Below are 22298 nucleotides of genomic sequence, written 5' to 3' on the forward strand. Positions count from 1 at the left end.
TGATGGACCCTCAGTCCGTAACCACCAAAAAAGAATTATGAAATAGACCTTAACACATTGATAAAAAAAAGTATCTATCTAGGTGACTATTCAGTTGTTTTGGCCCCTCCTGTCAACTGAATTTTTCTCATGCACTTACACTGTCATCTAGTTATATTTACACTATATTGTTATTATATTTTACACTGATTTCTTTAGTATAATTATGGACAGAGTGAGTAATTTGGGGATATCACAAACTCATTCTATGAATTGCAGATCTCAGAGAAATATATGCCCAAATTTTTAGAAAAAATTATAAATTATTTCTATGGATTGCAGATACCAGACAATATATATGTCAAATTGTTCACAAATTCTTGCCAAATTTAAGAAAAAATTACAAATCTTTAGACCATCGCAGACGAGGGGGGCCGTGCCCGTGCAAGCGCTAAGGATGCCCGCGCCGGGGGGACGCCCACGCCCGCCCCGGTGGGCGACGGAGGGAGGGGAGCAGCAGCCGGTGCTTCAGGGCGCAGCGGAGGACAGCCGGTGTCGGGAGGGAGGCGGCAGATAGCAGGTGCCGGGGGGGAGCCGGCGGATGGCCGTTGCTGGGTGCAGTGGCGTAGGGAGGGCCGGTGCCAGGGCGCGCGGCGGTAGAGGGAGGGCCAGTGTGGGGGGAGCGGACGAGGGAGAGCCGGGCAGGTGGATGCCATCGGAAGGCCAAAAAGCTCGGTTCGTACAAGCGCCTAAAACAGTCGATTGACGTATAGCGTTTCTGTAAAAAAATACAACAACTAAAAAGACTAAAGTTTGGAAGCCAAAATATAAATTCGTGATGTAACAATAAAAGGATGTACCAAGACATATATAACTTAATTTTATGTTTCAACTAAATTAATATCGAACACCCACAAAGCTACAGCACAATGGATGACAACACATATGTTGGTATTACTGATTGAAGGTCCCAAATGAAAGCCTTTATGCTAATCGTACAAATTCTCCAAAAACTCATAAAGATATATCCATGTATATGGTAGACTCTAATCCCTACTAATAATAACAATGAGTGAATATATCATATTTTCTAAATAATTATCCGAGCCTCTACCATTATAAAAAACATAAACCATAAATCTGCATCTAAATTACCCACCTTTATCGTTATAGAATATAACCTAAGTAACCACTAGATTTACATCTAATTACCTACATACCATTAATGGCATCCCAAAAATACTTGTGAAACAAAAAGGGGAACCATATGGAGACCTGGCGCCTTGAGCTTACGAGCCAAAAAAGTTGAGGATTCCAAAATTTTCCACTGAAATCCTCTCACTTGATAAGTTTAAGTTCGGTTGTTCATTCATCGATAATGCACACATCTGAAATCACGCTCCATAAATATACTCCTGCTAAAAAGTGAAAGTGAAATAAAATTTCAATGATATATTTTTTAGGTCATGTTTGGGATGAGGACAAGTCCCATGCGGCCCATGCACTAGCCTTGTGGACCACCTCGGGCAGGGAGACAAGGTGTTTAAATTCGGGGGCTAAAGTTTAGAGATGTCACATTGAGATGTTACATGTGAGTGTTCGGATAATAATAATAAAACAAATTACAGAAGTCCTCAGTAATCCACGAGACAAATTTATTAATTTTAATTAATACGGCATTAGCACATGTCACTGTAGCTTTACTATAGCACTGCGTTGTCAAATCATGGACTAATTAGGCTTAAAAAATTCATCTCGTAAATTAGTAGCAATCTGTGCAATTCTAGGGCGAGGAACTAAATAAGGCCTAGTTTCGAGAGTTGAGGGGGGCAAGTTAGCCTGTCGCGGTTCAAAAAGTTAAAAAGTGAGTTTATCTTGTAGAGAAAGGGACATACTTAGATTCATAGTGTTAATAGTTAGCAGCTAAAATTAGCAGACAATGATCCAAATAGACCTACTAATAGACATGTTAATTATTAGCAAAGGTGTTAACAATTAGTTCATTAGTTAGTAAAGATATGCCGCTAATATATTGTTCATATATACAAAACAACTATCTAACCACCGACTAGAGATGGGTCGAAACAGCCTCTTCTAATAATTAGCTAGGAGTAGATAATAATTTAGACAACTTTTGAGAGTTGAGATTGAGACTTGAGAGGGGCAAGTTATCCAGCTGTAGAGTGAGCGTGCGGTGCGTGACGAGGCCCGGCCCGTGTTGGGGGGTTAGCCACCAGCCCGGCCTAGAGGGATCCCAGAGGCAGGCGCGTGGTCGTGGGCCGGAAGCAGTCGCCCCTCTCCCGCTCTGGTCACCCGCTCAGGCTCTGCCCATGTGGAACCAATTGGGCTAGGCAAAGGACAGCCTACCGCGAGCACGAGACACCAGGCGTGGTAGTCGGAAGGGCCTCCTGGCTCCACGTCCGGATCGGATCGGATCCTTATGGGTGCGTTCGCTGCTAGCCAGTTTCAGCCGGCTGCTCCTCCTCACAGCCCAATTTCAGCCGCTACAGTGTTTCTCTCTCACAACGACCAATCAGTTTTAGCCAAGTTTCAGACTATCGATCGAGCTGCTGGTGGAGAAGTCAAGGGCCCATAGCAAGCAAGCATTCGACGGTTGGGAAATTCACCTCTTCGACTCACGTCGAGCCAGGAGCCACCGTCACGACCAACAGAAACGTGCAACACCTGCACGACTCGTCGACTCCAAACGATCCGAACCGTTGGAGTGGAGGAGATTTTTGCTGATCCATCCAATCGCTGCCACTGCTTTTCGAGCAGCCGGCCGGGGCACCACACCACTGCGGCAGCCGAGCAGCGCATAGGCATAGGCCGGCCATAGGCTGCTGCTCTCCGTCTCCGACAGCCATGCCAATTGGCAATTGCCATCACCCCAATCGCAATCCCGATCCGCAGCGCACAGGCACAGGCTCGTCTGATGGCAACGTTTGTCCCCAGGCCCAGCCCTAGACGCTAGACGGAGATGAACTTTCCTTTCCAGATTCTCTTACATTATACTACTAACTAGTGAATGGAGCGCGCCATCGCGCGCCTACACATATTTATATTACACATGCTGATGTTTTCAAAGAGTTTATGCATATTTATATTACACATGGTACTGATGGTACTACTTGTTTTACTTGTAGCTAAAGTAATACAGTTTAGAGTACATGGCCTATATAATACACAAACAAGAGGCCTAAGAGGAGGTTCATTGGTACATGATACAACAGAATTGTTGATCAGGATCGTGCTGGTCTTTGTACAGGCTAATAGAGTCCACATGGTCTGGGATAACCATTCATGCTAAATGTATGGAGCATAGTGCTGTGTACGTCGTAAAATGATGCAGCAGACACTTTGTTCAGCGGGAGTACCTGCTTGGAGAGGCAAAAGTTGGGTTTGTTATGGAAATAGATTTATAACGTGAATGGGAGGCTAAATTCTGACATAAGTCTGTGTCTGTATTATATATCAGTTGTCAGTTGTCAGAAACTACATTTTTTCTGAGCGGTGTGTGCGGGATAATATGAGATAAGAACAATCACTATTGAAAAGAGGAATTTGAGGGCACATGGGAAAATGTTTATGTGATAACAGGTATAGTCAGAGTGTATTTATAACGGTATGTGTATGTGCTGACCTGTTGCAAAAGTAGATATGTAGTTACTGAGCTTTGCAATTGGCGGTCTTTGTTTCAGGTTTGAAACTCCCAAGTCTTGGCCTGCATTGTTTAGGACATATATCAGGAGACCTAGACAGCCTAGAAATCTATGTATATATGTAAGCGCGATGTCCGTGTGCTTACTTTTTCGCTTGGTTCTGTAATGGTGGTTCTGCATTCTCACTTGGACCATCACAGTGAACCAGGTTTGTGTTAGATGCTTCAGCCGGTGTTTTGGTATGCACCTGACATAGGAAATTTGAACATGTACATTAGTTCAGGACTTGAACTGCATATATGGAAATAACACAGAATTATCTGATATATCGTGGGAGCACCAAATTTGCAGATACTATGAGAACGAAAATTAAAAAGGGAAAATTTACGCCGCAGCGGCTACTAACCTCTTCATCTGTTGCTGCACTGTGGAAGAGGGACCTTTGGACATATTGCTTCTCTGGGAAGAAGCTATAAATTCAAAAGTGTATAAATATGTTATGAAGGCCTACATAAAAGCATGGAGGACATTTAGATTTGATCAGAGGTTGACTTACTCAACGACAATGTCCTTTTGGGGTGTTTGTTCGAGAGTAATACTCGGAGGTGGTGTCTACGATAGCAGGATGAAGATGTATGTTAGTATAGTGAAACACAAATAAATATAAATGATACAAATAAGGTGGGCGCACCGAAATGTTAAGAGCACTTGTGCTGACAACGGTTAATACTTCCCTGGGTATCTACAGCAGGGTTTTGCACAGGGACACCACCAGGTTCATAATGCTGATGTCTTTTTTTTGTAAAATACAGGAGCACACCGATGTCACTTTTGTTAGATGTGGAAGGATAAGTACATTTAGTCACGAACATAAGAACATTAGCTAGCTGCCATGGTTACTTACCTGGTAGGTGCCTCTTATAATGTTGTGTCAGGAGGTTGTAAATATGGTGCAGATGGCTGTCCACACAAATGGGGAAGTGTGTGAATCAAAGGGAAAATAAAGAGTAGGTATTAAATGAGCATATTTTTCATGCATCCAGACTAGAATCACAACTAATGAATCATAAGAATAAGATGGCATAAGCGAACCATAGTGAAATCCCCAAATTGGTCACATGCTCTACTAAATTTTTTTCCCCTTAATATTCATACACTAAGCATGTATAAGTATCCATGACTCAGAGGTTGTCATATATGCAGTAAATACAAGGTATTCCTATTTTACAAAGTTAGCTAGCACAACTGTTGGAGCCTAGTTTTTGCTATGCAAATTGTAAAATAGTGTCCACAACCAGAATAGCAAAGCTGTTGGAGTTGCTTTAAGTGAGGTAAGGGCTATTTGCTTCATGAGTGTTTCGTGCACTTCTGTCCCGAACTGGGACTGCAGTGGAGTTCACCGGAGCTAACATAAGGAATATAGGAATGATTACTTCTATTGTTTATTTGTTTGTCTAAATTACTTGTAGAAGGCAGTGCTATGATTGCCCACTTTGGTGCAGGTTTTAAAAGTAGGTACAGTTCATTACTTCATTATGCATTTTAAAGGGAATATCTAAATATTTTTAACCATTTTAATGAGCTTAAACCAAGTTAAATCAATAACTCAATCATACTTCATCATAGAAGATTATGCAGCCAAGTTCATACATGTAGTGAATAAAACGAAGGGGGAATAAGATTTAGATGAAACTGAACAAATGAAAGACGGAGTAAACACACGTGTGAACTACGATGCTGTAAAGCGGCAGCATCCATTCGCTCTATCTCATGTGGAGGTGCACTATGTGAAGGTCCTGCTATATAACATATGGATGGTGTGATCAGTGGAGGTTGGTTGTGTGACTGAATAAGGCTAGGCTGTCGTGGAGGCCGATGTAGATCTGGGTGGTATAGGATGGATTTAACAAAGTATGTTGGGGATGCGATGGAACAGTATGACTCACTGGTTAGTCCAATATCAAGAGTGAAAGTTTTTGAAATAACATCAGGCAGCGGTTTACGAAAAGCATTTGAGGTCTTAAAAGGGTTTATCAACGCCGCGCAATTTGGACGATCTGTCGAGCAGTATCATCATGACCCAAAAAACTTGCTTGGGCTGTATCATCCTCAGCAGTGAAGGACAACTTATATCTGTAGGTAAATCGAAGAATGTACACAGATAAAGGTAAGATTTTGAGGTGATAGATGTATCATTCAGCATTTGTATGCTTGAGGATTTTCATATATCTGGCGGAGGTTTTCTGTGGCCGCCCGGAAAGTATTAAGCCAGGGGGAAAGAAGACACACAGAGGGGGAAATCTTTTTTTTCTGTTTTTTTTGTTTTTGTTTTTTTTCCCCTGCCCCCTTTTTGTTAAGAGGCAAAAGACAAGGGAACAAAAAGAACACGTTAGATGACTGGAGGAAAATATGTAACAAAAGAACAGGTACAAAGCTAATGCGAACTGTACATAAGAGTAATAGAGTGGTAACCATTGGGACAAAAAAAGAGGGACGTGACCTGTTTAACAAAAAGTTTGAAATGTGGCGCCAGTGTACAATTTAGATGGCACGGCAACAGCACCAAAGCAATTCAGAAATCAGGCACCAGCAGCAGGAGGCTCGGCTGTAGATTTGTAGGAACACAGAGTAAAAATCTAAACAAATGGAGCAGTGCACACTACAACAGAGATACCGAAACAACAAACAAAGCACAGTATGGTTGATAACGGACGACCTAAAACCGACGCATCCATAGGACAAGCGTAAGCTTAAACCCTAAACCCCGAAACACTTTAAAAAATACACGGACCCAAATCAATAGCATACACACGGTGGGTTTGAGCATATGAGACAGTGCAAGCAACCGGAGCAATGGTTCAAACACAACAATAGGAAGACATGTGACAAAGACAATGTAGCTATTTGCAACGAACATATAGCATGTGGTAAGAACATATAGCGTCAATATATAGCTGAGGTGTTGCTGTACGAATCAGCGCTAGATCTGTTAACAGAATGGGTGGCACCAGATCAGTAAACCTTATGAGTCCTTACGGGGCAACACAGGGACGTTTGTACGAAACTGACCAGGAAATAGAAGAATGGAAACTGTGGATCGAGCGGAGCAGGTCGTACGGGCCGAGGAACACGGGCGGGATTTGAGGCGGACCGTCAAGGATGGTGAAGCAAGCGCAGAAACGCCACTGAAGCAGTTGCCGCCCTGAGAAGACCGGAGGCAGCACGACGAGGGCCCAGCAAGGCCGCCGCCCTTGGAGGACCAGCGGGAGCCCCCCGCCGTACAGAGGCGACGCGAAGACTCCAATGCAAGGTGGCTCAGTCGGAGGTGAAGCGCTAAGCAGGGGGCGTACTGATGCGACGCAGCTAGGGTTTTTGTAACCCGAGAAACAAGGACGAGGGAGGAAAGGAGAGCTCCATGGTCGCAGCAATGTGAGCTAACGACGGCCGGATCCGCCGTAGGACAGGACCCTCCGGTGGATGCGCAGGCGAGAGGAGGCCCGGGCGGCGGCGGCGCAGTGCGGAGGCGGAGCGCGAGCGAGGGACGGCAGAGGCGGGTGGGAAAGAAAGGGGAAGAATCTGGAGATGAGAAGCGGAAGGGCCGAATATATTTGAGCACGCTGATTCCGAAGCGAAGTTGAGGGAGAGCGACTTTGCCAACAGAAAGCTGGAGGAGCCGCGCCACGCGAAATCCGCTTCAGGACACGATACCCACACGATGAGAGATCCGACGGCCACGCGAATCTGAAGCGACGTGGATACGCCAGGAGGCGGCCAAACCAAACTGGCTTCGCGGCCAAAGCAACAGGATCTGCTTCGAGCGATCTGGGCCTTCGACCGCTAGATCGGACGGCTGGAGGAATTTCGGGCGACGTGGATGGCCTGGTTGCTGGCCAAAGCTCCCTGCTTTGATAATAAGAGATTAGACTGGCTCAGGTTTTGGAGCACTAAGATGCATTTCTTCTTCTCAACCGACCGTGTAACCTTCATTACTCTGTTTCAATGTCTGTAGGGCAGTAATTGTGCAGGATGCAGCCGCTGATCTGAATGGTTTTCTGGCTGCTCTGACCTCTGAAGAGTGCTGCAATGCGGACTAGCAAGATCAGATCAGATGCTTTCAGCTGGTTTTGGACTGAAGATGGCAATCCTGATTCCTGGATAGGGGGCATACATAAGCATAACGAAGTTGTTATGTCTCTGGCTGCGCTTCACTTCAAAACATCTGCAGCTCTGCTCATGAAGGACAGGGCACGCACAATTACACAATCAAAGCAACAGCCAGGAGCTGCCGATAAACAGAAGCAAAGGTGTCTGTAAAATTTCTCTTAATTCCATTATCTTGAGAGAATTACAGCAAGACAAGAAGAGGCCGTGGTCACATACTCACATACATCATGCTGCTACAGATAACACAGCAGGAAGCAGGAAGGTTTGCAAGAACAGGTTCCCCTCCACGGATTACATGATGAGTTATTCACATCATCACAAAAGTAGTATTACCGAATCATGGCAGTGGTAAAAAAAAGGAGACTAAAGAAGCAGTGGCAAAAAAAAAAATTATCAATTTCTATGGAGAGAGATAGAATAGCACGATAGCACTTGTTGGGCGGGTACGCATTGCTCCGCCGGATCATCATCAGCCACACGAAGCGAGCAGCACGACGATCCTGTAGTACCAGTTCGGGGGAGTGCTCGTGGTTGGTTCGCGGCGGCGGCTAGAGGTGCAGTAGCGTGTCGCAGCGCCAGTCCATCTCGTCGGCCGCCGGGTCCGGCACGTTCAGATCGAACGGCAGCGGGGCCGGCGGCGGCGCGGCGGCCTCGTCGCCGCAGCCCGGGCCCGACGCGCCGTCCTCGCAGAGAACCGACGATGAGGAGCCACAGTAGCTGCGGCAGTCCTCCTCGGCGGCCGGGGCAGCTGCGGCGCGGAGGATCCCGGCGGGCGCGCCGCCGCCGCTCCAGGACTCGACGGTGCTGCTCTGGCTAGACGTCGCCGCCCCCGCCGCGGCGGCGGAGGAGGTGACGGTTGCGGGGAGCGGCGGCGGCGGCACCGCGGCGGAGACGGAGGCGGAGGGGAAGTTGGTCCGCGCGGCGGCGCCGCGGATGGTCCTGGCGGCGGCGTCGTAGGCGCGGGCCGCGGCCTCGGCCGAGTCGAAGGTGCCGAGCCAGATCGGGGTCTTCCTGGCCGGGTCCCGGATCTCGGCCGCGTACCGCCCCGACGGCCGCCGCCTCACCCCGCGGTACTTCACCTCCGGCCCCCCCACGTCCCCCGGCGCTGTCGGGACTGGGACCGGGACCGGCGGCGGCCTCGCCCGCCGCATCCCTCCTCGCCTCCTCCTCTTCCTTCCTCTCTGCCCAGCCCTGCCCTGCCTGCCTGCCTTCTCGTGCGGCTTGTTGTGCCTTGTCCTCCTCCTCGGCGACTCCGCGTTTGGCTTGGCCCGGCCCCCGAGTGGCCTTCCCTTTCCTCCCGCGGCTGCTCCTGCGCCTGTTTGGTCGGCACGGCCCCGCGGAGGCTGACGCGCCGGGCCCGCCACGACCCGGGCGCCGCGTCGGTCCGTTGGGTTGATTTCCCACGACCGCGTCAGGCGTCACCACGTCCACGTCCCGGGGGTGGGTCGGCTGCCTCTGCCTGCCGCGCCTGCGCCTCCTCCTCAATCCTCGCCACCGCATCGCATTCGCATCGGCATCGCCCCGCTGCGTGGTGATGTGCTCGCCTCTCCCGCCAGTGGTGTGGCGTTGTTGGGCGCGCCGGATTTTTGCGATGCGACGCTTGCCGGCTTGGCCTGGGTGCGCCCGAGCGTGTCGTGCTGGTAGCCGCGGTGCCACTAGCGCGGGGGCGGCATATTGGCGCAACTGTGCCGCCTGCCTGCTGTGGCTGTGGACAGTGGACACCATCAGTTTAGTGCAAGCCAACGGGAGCTGAATTGGGATGGCTCCACTTTTTCCACTTGCAAAGCCAAGCCAGTGCGGTAATTAAAGATAAAAATACTCACCGTTTACCTGTCTAACATCCATGCTCTTTGACGTTTCGGAATGCGTGGAATCCATAGGGAAGACCCAGCTCATCTAGTAGGATTTCTGAAAAAAAACAATATTTAGAGGATCTATAGGCAGAGGCCACCAAGGGAGAGGGACGACACACGGTCCCACTTCATGGGCGAGCCCATTATCATGTGTGTGGAGTCAGCCAGACACCGTCCATCCAGGTCCAAACGATTTGCCCCGCACTCGTACGCAAAACGCGGCTAGCTGGGACGCCACAGGGCAGAGCAGGCAGCGGTGCGGCGCTGGTGCGTCACGCATCGTGTGCCGCCCAGGACCAGCAACATCACATGGTCGCAAGTTATCATTGCACACCGTATCGCTTTGCCGCCTGCAACTCTTTATCTCATCACGAAGGGAAAATGTATCAGAGCGAAACGGTAACGGTACCACAGCTCCTTCGCGTGCCGGCGTGCGGCAACCACGACAGAGCACTGACGCTGAAACTAACAGGCAACGCGCTGTGGCTCGTTTTTGGCACAGCTGCGGACAGCTAGTGAGTAGTGACCCGTGACCGTCTACATCTCCCAGGACGTCCCCTCCGCCATCATCAGAGGTGACAGCTAAGGTAATCTTACAACCGACGAGAGGGCAGGTCAGGTCAGGTCAGTTCACTCGTACGGGTTCCTGAAGCTCTTGAGGAGCTCCGGGATGTCGTGAGCGAGCATGTCGTCCACCGCCTGCACCATCTTGGGCTTCAGCTTCTCGAACTTGTCGATGCTGTACCCACCCAGCACTTGTTTGAAGTGCTCCACGTCGGGGAAGTCTCCGGCGGGGAGATGGTATTCCCTCTGGACCTGTTCCACCGGATCACGAGCATCAGTCAAGCAGAGGGATGTTGTGCAAAAGAGAGAAGAAAAATGACAGTAAGTTTGGATTTGGATGGGAGCAAATTAAGGTTAGTCATAAATCTTCTGTTGAAATTAAACCCGGACATAACATTCGGGCAGTCAAGTTCTCTGTACCTTTGCAAACTCCTCCTCTAAGTTGTCTATGAGTCGTTGTTGGGCCTTAGCTTTTCCCATCATTGCAGGCATCTCCTTCTTCAGATGGACAATTATGTAAGCATGGATCTTGGCAGCTCGAGCACGCTTAACAAACTCATTGACCTGCAAGAAACGGTGCTGTTCATTTCGAAAAACCAGTACAGAAAGGAGGAATTCTGACAAATGACTCAACATTTCAACTTACCCGTCGATCACAAGCCTTCTTAGGAATGTCTTTCAGGTCACAGAGGAGGTCATCTTGCTCCCTCTCAAACAAGTCTTTTCCAATTGGTCCAACAGCTGAATCATTCACTGGCTTATCATTAAATGACCTGTAAATATTAGGTTCAAAATGACAATCCAGTTAATGCAAAAATAAAAAAAACTCATTTAGTTTTATACTTTATTGAACAACCCCATGCAAATTAAATATATATTTTAGTTTGAATTTTGAACCTCCAACAACATGCATTTTTTAACTTATTGTACAAGTCTTGTAACACCTCCATTTCTTAAAAGTTATTTTTTTGAAACAAGGATATCCCCATTCCCATTGATATCAACAGAAATACAGCATTTGAGAGTATTGCAGTAAGAAGCTAAGAGTGGTAAGAAAGATATAAAAACTGCCCCGAACACATCGCCTGCATCAGACGAGCTACAGAAAAATGTAACAAATAACAGGCATAAGAAATTACCCGATATACACACGCACAACCTCAGGAGTATTTAGCACTTTCCCAAGAGACCACATCAATGCACCGTACACTCTCATAAGCTGTAGTATAGAAGGGGAAAAAATATCCATCATACTATATTTTTTTTAACAAACAAAATAAAGCATAAGCATAACAGGCCATACAAATTGATTGCAAGAAAAAACTGTACCTGCTGTGTGTCAACTTGGTCAGCCTTGTTCAACACTACGCGTATTTTGTCATCATGACCACGTAAGGATGAAATGACACGTTTGAACTCATCACTTATATCAAGCTTGTGAGGGTCAAACAGAAGAAGAATAAGGTCACACTTAGCAGCAAACCATGAGGTTACACCAGTGAAATCATAGCTACGTTGGGTCCGTTGCTTTTCCCCAGAGAGAACACCAGGAGTGTCCACAAAGGTGATATGCTCTAGCAACTTCAAGAAACAAAGGAGGTTTCAGTTTCTAAATGAATGCACTCTACATGTACTGGTATCAAACTAAAGCTTACCGGATGCGGCATCTGAGAGCACTCAAACTTTGACAGAAATGCTCCCCCAAATGTTGTAAGACCAGTGAATGGCATGTCGGCTTGAACAGCAATAGTATTGCCAGGAATGGTCCTTCCATCAAATCCTGACTGAAGTGAAAACAAAATTAAATTGAGGGATAATTAGAAAAAAAAAAGAAGGTATACACTGACAGGGCCAGCCAGCAGGTAATGCAGACTGATAAGATTTGTAAAAGGCCAGCAACAAAGTTTTGTTTTGAACAACTGAAATGAATGAAGAAATATCCCATGGGCATGCAGTATGGTTTAAAGGAAGCTTTAAAGTGTTGAAAAAATAACACAACAATGATTCTATTTTTTTCAATATTAGAGTTTATTTTCAGCAATCACCAGTTCATGATAATGGCTACCATAGTGCATAGGGACAATAGAAGTTGTTGCAATGATATCATAATAGCAAGGACCAACAACATTGGTTTAGCCAATATATATATGGAAAACATTCTCAGGACACATGCTACAGTATTGGCCATCAGTGAGATCCCATATTCATTTTGTATGCAAATACAGTATTCATGCCAACAGTTACCATGACAACTACGAATCTATCAGTGGTTGGCTCTGGTCCGACGTGAGATCCTGAAATTGAAACGGACAAAAAGTCAAATTTTAATGCAATCAGAGACAATTGAAAACAAAATGGCCATTAAGGCCGATAATCAAATCTGTTTTATAAGATGAAGCATCAAACCTGGGTAGCTTGTCTTCAGCAGATGCTTAATGAATGTTGTTTTCCCTGTTGAATACTGACCCAAGAGCATAACCATTGGCTTTGCATCAAAATCACTGTTTGTCTGGAAAATGATAGAAGCAATGGAGTGACATGTAAATAATGACAGAAGAGCACAATGAGCATCAAAGAACTTCAGAACAATAAGACCGATACTTCAAACAAAACAAAACTGTGAATGGAACTATTTACCAATAATGGGGAAGCAAAATCATTGTATCTGTAGGTGACTTCCAATGGCTTCAGTTTTTCGACATATAGTCTTTTCAAGCCATCAATTACAGAGGTAACAGCAGTCAGAGGCATCTGTACCTGCAGAATGCCAGATAAAACGCAAAATCAGCCAATTGCTTTTTTTTTCTCGATCACGCAAAAGATTTGCGCATTTTTGTATTAAGAGAGAATAGTTTGATTACAATGGGGATGGCTTAAATCTTTTCAATAAAGCTCATGCCCTCCCCGACAAGATGCTAAACCACAATGCTCGACATATCAGGCAAAATAGTTTGTGCTGTAATGAAAAGCATATTGAAAGCACCAGCCACAGATCTTGAACGAGATTTCAAATTCAACAAGTTAATCTAATACCTTCTGTGCTGCTTTTGAACCAAACCAGTGATATATGGAAGGTGCTTGGACCTGAAGGGTGCCTGAAGAGCAGATATAGCCATATAGGTCAAAGATGATTCAGCCACATGATTATAACTTTTTTTTGTGCACAGCCACATGATTATAACTAGGGTTAAACATATTGGTTACCATTGCCATCTGGGTGAACTCTCTTCACAACAGCCTTGGATCTCTGAAGAAAAATCCAGCATAACATCGCAATAATGTATCGTGTTCAAAGGGGCAAATTCATTTGAATGACACAGAATCTGAAGATTTCAGACTTACAGCTAGTAGCTCATCGACACCTTCCATCACAGGCGGATCCAAGGTGTTCAGGTCTGCACGAACCACCATAAACAATCGAGCTCAACATCCACGTCCAAATGAACTCACAGAAGGGAAAAGGAAAGTCAAGTTCAGTTCACAGCCAACTACCTTCACGTTTCAGACTGTCCTGTGTGATTTCGTTCCCTGCTTGGGCCAGAGACACGAGCTGCAGTTTGCATATATCGGGTTAGACCATTAGTCCACAACCCAGCAGTGCAACCTCAACATTCATTATCAGATGCACACGCTGTGAGTATCACTAATGGATATGAGGGGACGAACCTGCATTGCTGTGACGAACTCGGCGAATCCGAGGTACCCCTGCCGCTTGGAGTCCGCGATCGCCCATACCTTCGCAGGCAAATCCCAAACAGGGAAATATCATAAGCCATTCGTCAACGGTATCAGCCATGCCAGGAGAGGAACAGGAGGAGACCAGCGGCCCCGTGCTCACCTGCTTGAGATCGGCGCGTGAGAGCGCGGACATGCCGAAGAAGCTGGTGGCGTCGGCGCCCGTGACGCGGCCGTCGCCATCTGCAACAGAGCCCCCACGCCGGAGCATTAAGCATCAAACCTCGCGGATTTTTGGTGGCGGCCTGGGAACGAGGAGGGGCAGGAGCGCCTTACCTGGGTCGGCGACGGCGAACCACTCGGCGTAGATCCTCTGGTGCTCCTTGGAGCAGGCGACGCCAGCAGCCGCTCGCGCGATCTCCATCTCCGTCCCCTCTCGCCGCCCCGCCCAGGTGCTAGGCCGCCGCCGCCGCAGAGATGAGCAGGAGCAACTGCAGCAGCACAGATGAGAGAGACAGGAGGAGCCTGACGGGCCGCCTCGCACTCGCTTCGGCTTTCCCTCTCGTTTGCGTTGGACGGGGTGGCATTTTGAAACGGAAGACCCCACTTCACGGAGACGCTCCCCCGAGATTTCTTTTATTTTTTTATTTAAACTAGGCAGCGTGTTGCTATAGGATGACTAAATTTTTGTACTAAAAACACACGGATCGTACGTTAAGATAATAATATAGTAAGACATTAAACTGACATTTAATCTAAAAAACAAAGTTTATGAAATTAACAGTTACTAAGAGCACGGCACCGCAGACTCACAAACTCTACTATATAGACCTTTCCGTGATACGACGGGAACCGAAAATATTTATGAAATTATATATTTGGCTGGGTTAAGCTAATGTAAAATAACATCATACGTTGGTTTCGTACTTCGGTTTCAACATATTAGCGTGATCAAAGAAATCCTACCGACAATCTGTGTCGAGGTTGAAAACACCAGCAGCTTTGATCAAATAAATAACACGCCAGGAATAGGACCAAACATTGATCAATATATAGTAAGTCCATCCTGCCAGAAAGAACAATTGTCCCACTGAAACTAATACATTACTTTGCCTTGCCAAATATAACAAGCGTCAGCCGCAGCCACTTTGCTCCTCCATCGAGTCTCACTCGGTTATTGATAATTGATAACATTCACTTGAAAACACACCGATTTCACTTCTCTTGCATAACTAGATTGATTAAAAGAAAAGATACTTCACAATGGGATGCCAAAGCATTTACCAATCCAAACAGTTGTCGATTATTAATGATACAACATATCTCATAATACAAAGTTTTCTAAAATATTAACTCATCTTTCTACAAAACTAAAGATTTTGACATCTTCCTGTGCTCAATATATGTTTGTCTTACTGAAAATGATGTGCCCTGCAGTATAATACAATAAAAATATTAAGAAACATAAAATGAAGAGAGCGTTAGTGCAGAAAAGAAGGGGGAAACAAGGGCTGATCCTATCACCATATGAATATTCCTCAGCTCTTACTTGGCAGGAATGGCCACACAAGTGTATTGCCTCCACCAGAGGGCCAGATCCTATCACCATATGAATATTCCTCAGCTCGGTTACCAAAAAACTGCATATTTCTTTTTTAGATATATGGAACTGGGGCAATACACATCTCCTTTATAAAATAATTGGTTAGAGCATTAACAAAAAGGATTGATCATATTAGGTTGATCCATGTGAGATAACAAACAAAGCAAGGAAAATAAACTGCGTATGTTGTAACTCCCATGAATTACTAATATGAGAATGTAGCTCATTTTCTTGGATGCGAGGCAATCAACTCTAATAGAGCAATGACAAAAATCGACCGCATGCAGAGTCCATTCAATTAGATATTGACAGTGCTTAACTGTATCCATCCATGATCTAATTGCATCAGACACAGCTAAACCAAACTACACAAGAGCGATGGCTATTAGAGATATATATGTGTATTCTGAAACCAAAAAATCAATCCATGTATGCAATCAGAAAATTCAACGCTTCTGATGGAAGCACAAATGGCCACAGATGAATAGAAAATGCTTATATTTGCCAGCCAACTGATTATCCATATCGATGTTAATGACATCACGCAGCAGCACAACTGAGCTAGCTAGGAAGATCTACCTCAACCGCTCAACGTCAAGAGGCAATGTTCAAGGCGCTAGGGAAAAAAGGGGTATATATTATATAACAAACAAATTTCAGCCAAATTGTACAGCATAATTCAAAAAAAATTGTGTCTAAAACACGGTCTATGCAGCGCAAATGTAGTACTATCATGGATAAAGCATCTCGCCATAGTTAGGCATGCATATGGTCAGCCGTAACATTTGGGACAGGTAAGAGTCTCTGAGGATAGATGCTACTGTATTCTTCTATTATTTATTGAAAATTTAAGGTTTTTGCCCAATCGCATGCATTGGTTGGTAATATACTACACAACATTATCCACAAGTAAGGTTTGGGGTGCACATTATTTGCCATGTTGAAATATATACTCCATGCAAAATGAAAAGGTTGAAAAAAATTGGGACTTCTCAGAGTAGCAAAAGAAAAATGTATGAGAAAACTTATGCTGCTTCCTCCAATATGGGCATTAGGGATGATAGCTATCCGAATTAAACAAGAAGCACCGAAGAAGATAGCATGGTTGTGAAAGTTCTCTACACAATACCAAATGCAATACAAAATTTTTTCAAGAAGATTAGTGAGTGAACCGAAACTATGACAGTACTACCATCTGTTACAAAACGAATTGTAATGTGAAGCGTTTGAAATAAATGAATTTCTTTCAGTAACTAACGAAAACCTCCAGCGAAATTCCTCTGTTCTAGCATGCAGTGAAATGGAAAGCAAACAATACAGAAATTATCATCAATAACAGGTGACAGCCTCTGACCACAACTACTACTATCCTGCTAGCACTGAGTAACAAACAGGAAGAGTATGATATCACATTTTTTTAATATTCATCAAGAGGGGTGACTTAGGTGAGTAATAATGGATCCAACCTTTAACAGAACCGATCAATTATACGAAATTAAGTAAGAAAATTATCCGCCAGAGCAGACGATTTAGCAAACTTAAGCCCGTATAACCCGGTAGTCCGTGAAATCACGAAGGATTTCAAACCAACTTCCATTCCAGCCAAGATCGTAATAAGTTTAGCGGTCACCATCACATATTACATAAAAGTTTGCATCTCAGATACATCAGAGTTTAAACATAGTTATTACAAAACAAGTTCGAATAAAAGTAGCGGAAGCCATTTGTTCAAACCACACACACACTCACACGGAGTTCAAATACAGTGCCAGCGAATGATCGTCTCCAACAAAAGCATCAGACAAGACGTAAGGAATTACCATGCCCATGGTCCTAAGCATCACCCATCGCAGGATAAAGGCAGTTGATACAGTAGCCGTAATACATCTGCCCATCTACAACAAGTGGGAATTAAACCCTGAGTACGAGAAGGTACTCAGCTAGACTTACCCGACATAACCAAAAATAAGTGACACCAAGGATTATGAAGTCTTTATAGTAGGGTAGCTGACTCATTTGCAAAGAAAGCATTTTTAGCATTTCAAGAACCTTTCTAAAAGTATTATTGCCAAATTAATTATTTATAATCTGTCGACTAGATTTGCACCTACACTAGAGCAAACATGTGATTAAGCCAATAATGATAACCAATGATCATTAACAACTTCCATACTGTCATATTCATTATAACTGTCCAAGTGTTCCATCAACATTACTACGATGAAGTAACTCAAGTCAAGTGCTCACTATCCAGGAGCGATGGCGATTCGAATCGATTCCTAACCAGCTGGTGATTTATTCCTTACACAAACCTCACTCACCCGCTAAAGTGAGATATTGATCACCGAGTCAACTATCCAGGAATCTCGAGTTTGCTAGGAACCACATGTACCCGGGGGCTGACTGACTGTACTTTGGTCTTATCATCTCGCCCCCGTGTCCTCCCACACCTGCTCCGGCACAGTGCACTGCGGGCAATCTACTCGGCCCGAATAATCTCCCAGCTTCGCGGTCGGAAGGTACTTTATCCGGCCAGCTAAATGTAAGGCATGCGTTCAACATGACTCGAGGCCCAACAACGGTCGGTCCTTAATCGACACAGACGGAAAGCACTACAGTCCAAAACTCTGCAAGTCTCCGTCCGATCTCAACTTCATTTAACACTTAGTTATACCATGACTTCATAGTCATCCAAGCAGATCCAGGTAACCACCTATAGCTCGCAGGTGACAGGAAATCACCTGACTTCTACCGGTCTAAGCCAGCTAAGCATTGACTCGACTGCGGATACCAGGGTAACAAGGATATAGTATAACAAAGGTAAGCAAGGTATAATGCAGCAACGGTTGCAAACAACTCCTGAACATAATGCGTCAATTAAAGTAAAGCATTGAATTAATAATTGCAAACCGGGAGAAAATGCTCCGGGGCTTGCCTCTCTCGAAGGAGCTCGGACGGTGATCGGGGCACTCCGGAAGTTCCTCAACGTCCTCCTTGTCGGCTTCAGGCACTTCCTGCGGCTGCACCTCGAGCTGCTCCTCGGGCTCCTCGGGTATGACGACTGGGTTCTCGGTTTGCGATCCTATATGATGCAATGTGCGTAAGCGCGTATGCAATTGGTGCATCGAATGAGGTGAATACAATGAATATATATTTGAATGCAAGGTAGTCAACACCATCCAAGAACATATACTACAAGCACATGTCATCTACTGCATTCTCTTCTACTACTACTATGCTAAATCAAAACATCTTATTAAATGCTTCAAAGATACACCAAAGCTTCACTAATTTCTTAATCACACATAAAGTAACACTTGATTAAACCTTAATAAATAATAGGTTTGAATAGCAACATCTATTTTTATTACTTAGAAAAATCTTAGAAAATTACTACAACACAGTACTACCCTAAATTGTCTACTATCAGATTTTCATGGTATTTGAATAAGTGGATTAGCCTACACAAAAATAACAAGCTATGGCATGATTATGAACATGAAAATACTTTGTACTGTGAAAAGTGTCAAACAATAGAGTTAGCATTTTTCCTATGATCTTCATAGCATATAATCACTGTACAAAAATTATCACATGCATGTTTTATACAAAGTTTGCTCTCTAGCTAAAATAACAAAAATTAGCCATTAAAGGTACTTGAACTACACCTCAAAATTTTTCTACAACACATGCATGACACATATTTTTCCTAGGAAGTACATTACATAAGAAGGTTAAAAATCTTGGAAATCATATTTTTCTGAAGCCTATAGATTTTTCTACACATTTTTCAAGTTATCAGCAATATACATGATTAAATAAAGTTCTACAGAAAAGTATCCCAAAAATGACATGCAATAATTTTCCCAAGTAGATCTGGTGATAAGGAACCTAGCAAAATTTATTTCAATAGATTTGGAACAAATTTGAGTATCCAAACATTTTCTAAACCATTTCTATTTTCAAATAATAAAGAAAAATTGAAAACGAATCCTCCTATTGCTACTGGGCCGGCCCACGGGAATCAGTCGGCCCACTGCCACACTTGGCCTGCGCGGCCCATGCGACGGGAAAGGGAGGCGGCCTGGCCGGGCGTCGGCCCATGGCCTCTTGGCCCAGCTCGGCCGAGGCGAAGGCCACGCCGGCGCCGTGACGTCGCGGCGGCGCGGCTCGGCCAACGGGGCCGGCGGCCATTACCGGTCGTGCCAGAGCAAGCGAGCAAGCGCATGCGGTTCACAAGAAGCTGGCAAATGTGGGCAGGTAGCTAGGCAGGGTGGAGAAGAGGAGGAAGGGTGCCTTCCACGGCGGCCGAGCACGGCGGCGCCATGACCGACGGTGGCGAGGCGCGAGAAGGCGCTACCTGGGCTCAACAGTCGGCACAAGCGCGAGCACCACGTGCCGGAGAGCAAGGCGGAGCTACTGGCGCATGATTGCTGGCTGAGGTGGAGGAGAGGCGGCGAATTTGACCGGCGGGTGTGGTGGCGCGGCGAGGGGGAGAGTGAGCAAGCTCGTCGCGGGCGGAGAAGAAAGGCAGCGTGGGAGAGTGAAGGCGAGCACAGCGGCTTCAGCAGAAGTAGGCGGGCGTGTGGGAGCGGGCGCAGGTCGGCTGTGACGTGCGGCGGCATCGACGGCGCATGGCCGCCACGCGGCGGGCTTGCTCTGCCATGGTCGGGACGCGGCGCGGTGCGTCAGCGGGCGGGCGAGCGCAGAGGCAGGCCAGGCGTGGCGCTGGGCTGGGCTAGGCTGGCGAGGCACACGGCACTGGCGCGGGAGGCTCGCTGCTGCCAGCCAGGCCGGCTTCGGCCGTGGGCCGGGAAGCGGAGCGGCGGCCTGTTAAGCGAAAATGAATAATTTTTCTTTTTATTTCTCAAATATACAGAATTAAATTCCCATTTTTGAGCCATTTAAAATCATTTTCACAAATTGGTGTGAAATTGAAATTTGTTCCATTTTTCAATATCTACAACTTTGATTTTAAGACCAAAGCCAAATTCTTGATAGATTTTGAATTCTAAAATTAAAGTAAATTTTAACTCAAAACCCTAATTTTGGAGAATTATTTTTAAAAACAAAATTTGGCAATAATTCAAATACAAACCTTGCTCCAAAAATTGTGCTAAACAGTTCTAGATGATTTACCATGATAGCCAAATATGTTTTACTAGCCTAGCAAACATAATCAGGGCAAAATAACTCTTAAACAGGTGTATGCAACATTGACGTTTCACGAACATGTTTCATATGTTTCGAAGTAGTGTTTCAGTTGTTATTTACATGATTAGGCATGTATGATTAGGATGCTTGATGATGCATGATATGCATGATTTGTAGTGCCTAAATGCTGGCATAACACCGGGGTGTTACAGCCTTTCTCCCTTATAAAAATCTCGTCCCGAGATTTGGGTTACGAACCATTTGTTATAAAAATCTTCATAAGCTTTTTGTAGATACTCCCCCATTTCCCAAGTTGCATCTCCCTCATCATGATGATCCCACTGTATCTTGTATGTTTTCACCACACTATTCTGAGTAGCACGTTCTTTAGTGTCTAACACACGGACTGGTTATTCACGGTACACCAAATCTGATTTGAGTTGGATACCTCGAGGTTCTATTCTTTCCTTCGGAACACGTAAACATTTCTTGAGATGTGATACATGGAAAACTGGGAAAACGGTACTCATTGTCTCAGGTAACTCTAACTTGTAGGCTACCGGACCTCTTTGTTCCAGGATCTTGTATGGTCCTATGAATCTAGCGGCAAGCTTTCTTCGGACTCCAAACCTTTTCTTCTTCATTGGCGTGACTTTCAGATAAACATAGTCACCAACTTCAAACACAAGGGGTCTCCTTCTTTTATCTGCATAACTTTTCTAACGTGATTGGGCTGCCTTCATATTCTGCTGAATAATATGAACTTTCTTCTCAGCTTCTTCTATAAAGTCAATGCCATAATACCTTCTATCTCCAGGCTCGACCTAATTCAATGGTGCTCTACATTTTCTGCCATATAAAACTTCGAAGGGAGCCATCTTGATGCTTTCTTGATAACTATTATTATAAGAAAACTCAGCTAATGGTAGCCATGACTCCCATGATCCTTTAGAAGACAATACACAGGCTCTCAACATATCCTCCAAAACAGCATTCACTCGTTCAGTCTGACCATCTGTCTGAGGATGATAAGCGGTACTATGAATCAAACTAGTTCCTAAGCCTTTGTGTAAATGTTCCCAAAAGTGAGCCATGAACTGTGAGCCTCTATCAGATACTATGGTCTTTGGTATACCATGCAACCTCACAATTTCTGCGATATACTTCTCGGCATATTGAGGTGGTCGATATTCTGTTTTGACAGGCAAGAAATGAGCGGTCTTGGTAAGATGGTCCACAATTACCCAAATCGAATCATGTCCTTTTTGAGTAGTGGGCAAACCCGAGATAAAATCCATACTTATATCATCCCACTTCCAACTAGGGACTGATAAGGGTTGCAACATACCGGCATGTTTCATATGAATGGCTTTCACTCGATAACATGTGTCACATCTGACAACATATGCTGTAATTTCTTTCTTCATTTTGGTCCACCAATAACGAGATCTTAGTTCTTGATACATCTTACTACTTCCGAGATGGATAGATAGCTTAGAAAGGTGAGCTTCATCCATGAGTTTATTCCTAAGCTCTCGATCCTTGGGAACCACAAGACGGTCGTCAAACCACAACACGCCCTGTTCATCCACTTTAAAGTGCTGAGACGACTTTTCTTTTATTTTCTCTTTGATGTGGAATATT

At 45.2% G+C, this 22298-nt stretch overlaps 2 protein-coding genes and 1 long non-coding RNA gene across 11 annotated transcripts; all 3 read right to left on the reverse strand.

The window, feature by feature from the left end:
• Window positions 1-3009: 3009 nt before the first annotated feature.
• Window positions 3010-7062, reverse strand: LOC136532343 (uncharacterized). Of its 9 annotated transcripts, none has more exons than XR_010778227.1 (9): window positions 6793-7062; window positions 6142-6246; window positions 4546-4601; window positions 4333-4433; window positions 4198-4253; window positions 4048-4111; window positions 3788-3888; window positions 3623-3703; window positions 3016-3356 (listed from the first exon to the last, which is right to left on the reverse strand). It is a non-coding gene; the product is annotated as an uncharacterized lncRNA (long non-coding RNA). The 9 variants fall into 9 exon arrangements; XR_010778226.1 differs by having other exon boundaries at window positions 3017-3356; window positions 6759-7062; XR_010778223.1 differs by having other exon boundaries at window positions 3017-3356; window positions 6711-7062.
• An 873-nt stretch (window positions 7063-7935) lies between these two features.
• Window positions 7936-9094, reverse strand: LOC136532342 (ethylene-responsive transcription factor 3-like). Its single transcript, XM_066524950.1, has one exon. The coding sequence runs from the start codon at window positions 8954-8956 to the stop codon at window positions 8354-8356; it is 603 nt and encodes a 200-aa protein (XP_066381047.1). The 5' UTR covers window positions 8957-9094; the 3' UTR covers window positions 7936-8353.
• Window positions 9095-9373: 279 nt separating this feature from the next.
• On the reverse strand, window positions 9374-14429 carry LOC136532341 (EH domain-containing protein 1-like). Its single transcript, XM_066524949.1, has 17 exons — window positions 14234-14429; window positions 14061-14140; window positions 13889-13957; window positions 13715-13772; window positions 13565-13617; window positions 13427-13469; window positions 13256-13317; window positions 12860-12979; window positions 12629-12731; window positions 12467-12516; window positions 11878-12006; window positions 11552-11803; window positions 11362-11441; window positions 10869-10995; window positions 10643-10786; window positions 9629-10474; window positions 9374-9510 (listed from the first exon to the last, which is right to left on the reverse strand). Exons 1-16 carry the CDS (start codon window positions 14319-14321, stop codon window positions 10289-10291), a joined length of 1644 nt encoding a protein of 547 aa, XP_066381046.1. The 5' UTR covers window positions 14322-14429; the 3' UTR covers window positions 9374-9510; window positions 9629-10288.
• Between the last annotated feature and the right edge of the window lie 7869 nt (window positions 14430-22298).

Source organism: Miscanthus floridulus, unplaced genomic scaffold (assembly GCF_019320115.1).
Source record: "Miscanthus floridulus cultivar M001 unplaced genomic scaffold, ASM1932011v1 fs_585_1_2, whole genome shotgun sequence".
NCBI lineage: Eukaryota > Viridiplantae > Streptophyta > Magnoliopsida > Poales > Poaceae > Miscanthus > Miscanthus floridulus.

What these genes read in the sequence shown, in the direction of transcription:
- LOC136532341 (XM_066524949.1), bottom strand. Translation starts at nt 14,321, where the DNA reads ATGGAGATCGCGCGAGCGGCTGCTGGCGTCGCCTGCTCCAAGGAGCAC. An exon ending in GGACAGTCTGAAACGTGAAG is followed by an intron (nt 13,618 to 13,714) that starts GTAGTTGGCTGT and finishes TGGTTCGTGCAG; the next exon opens with ACCTGAACACCTTGGATCCG. An exon ending in AGTTCACCCAGATGGCAATG is followed by an intron (nt 13,318 to 13,426) that starts GTAACCAATATG and finishes TCTGCTCTTCAG; the next exon opens with GCACCCTTCAGGTCCAAGCA.
- LOC136532342 (XM_066524950.1), bottom strand. Translation starts at nt 8,956, where the DNA reads ATGCGGCGGGCGAGGCCGCCGCCGGTCCCGGTCCCAGTCCCGACAGCG.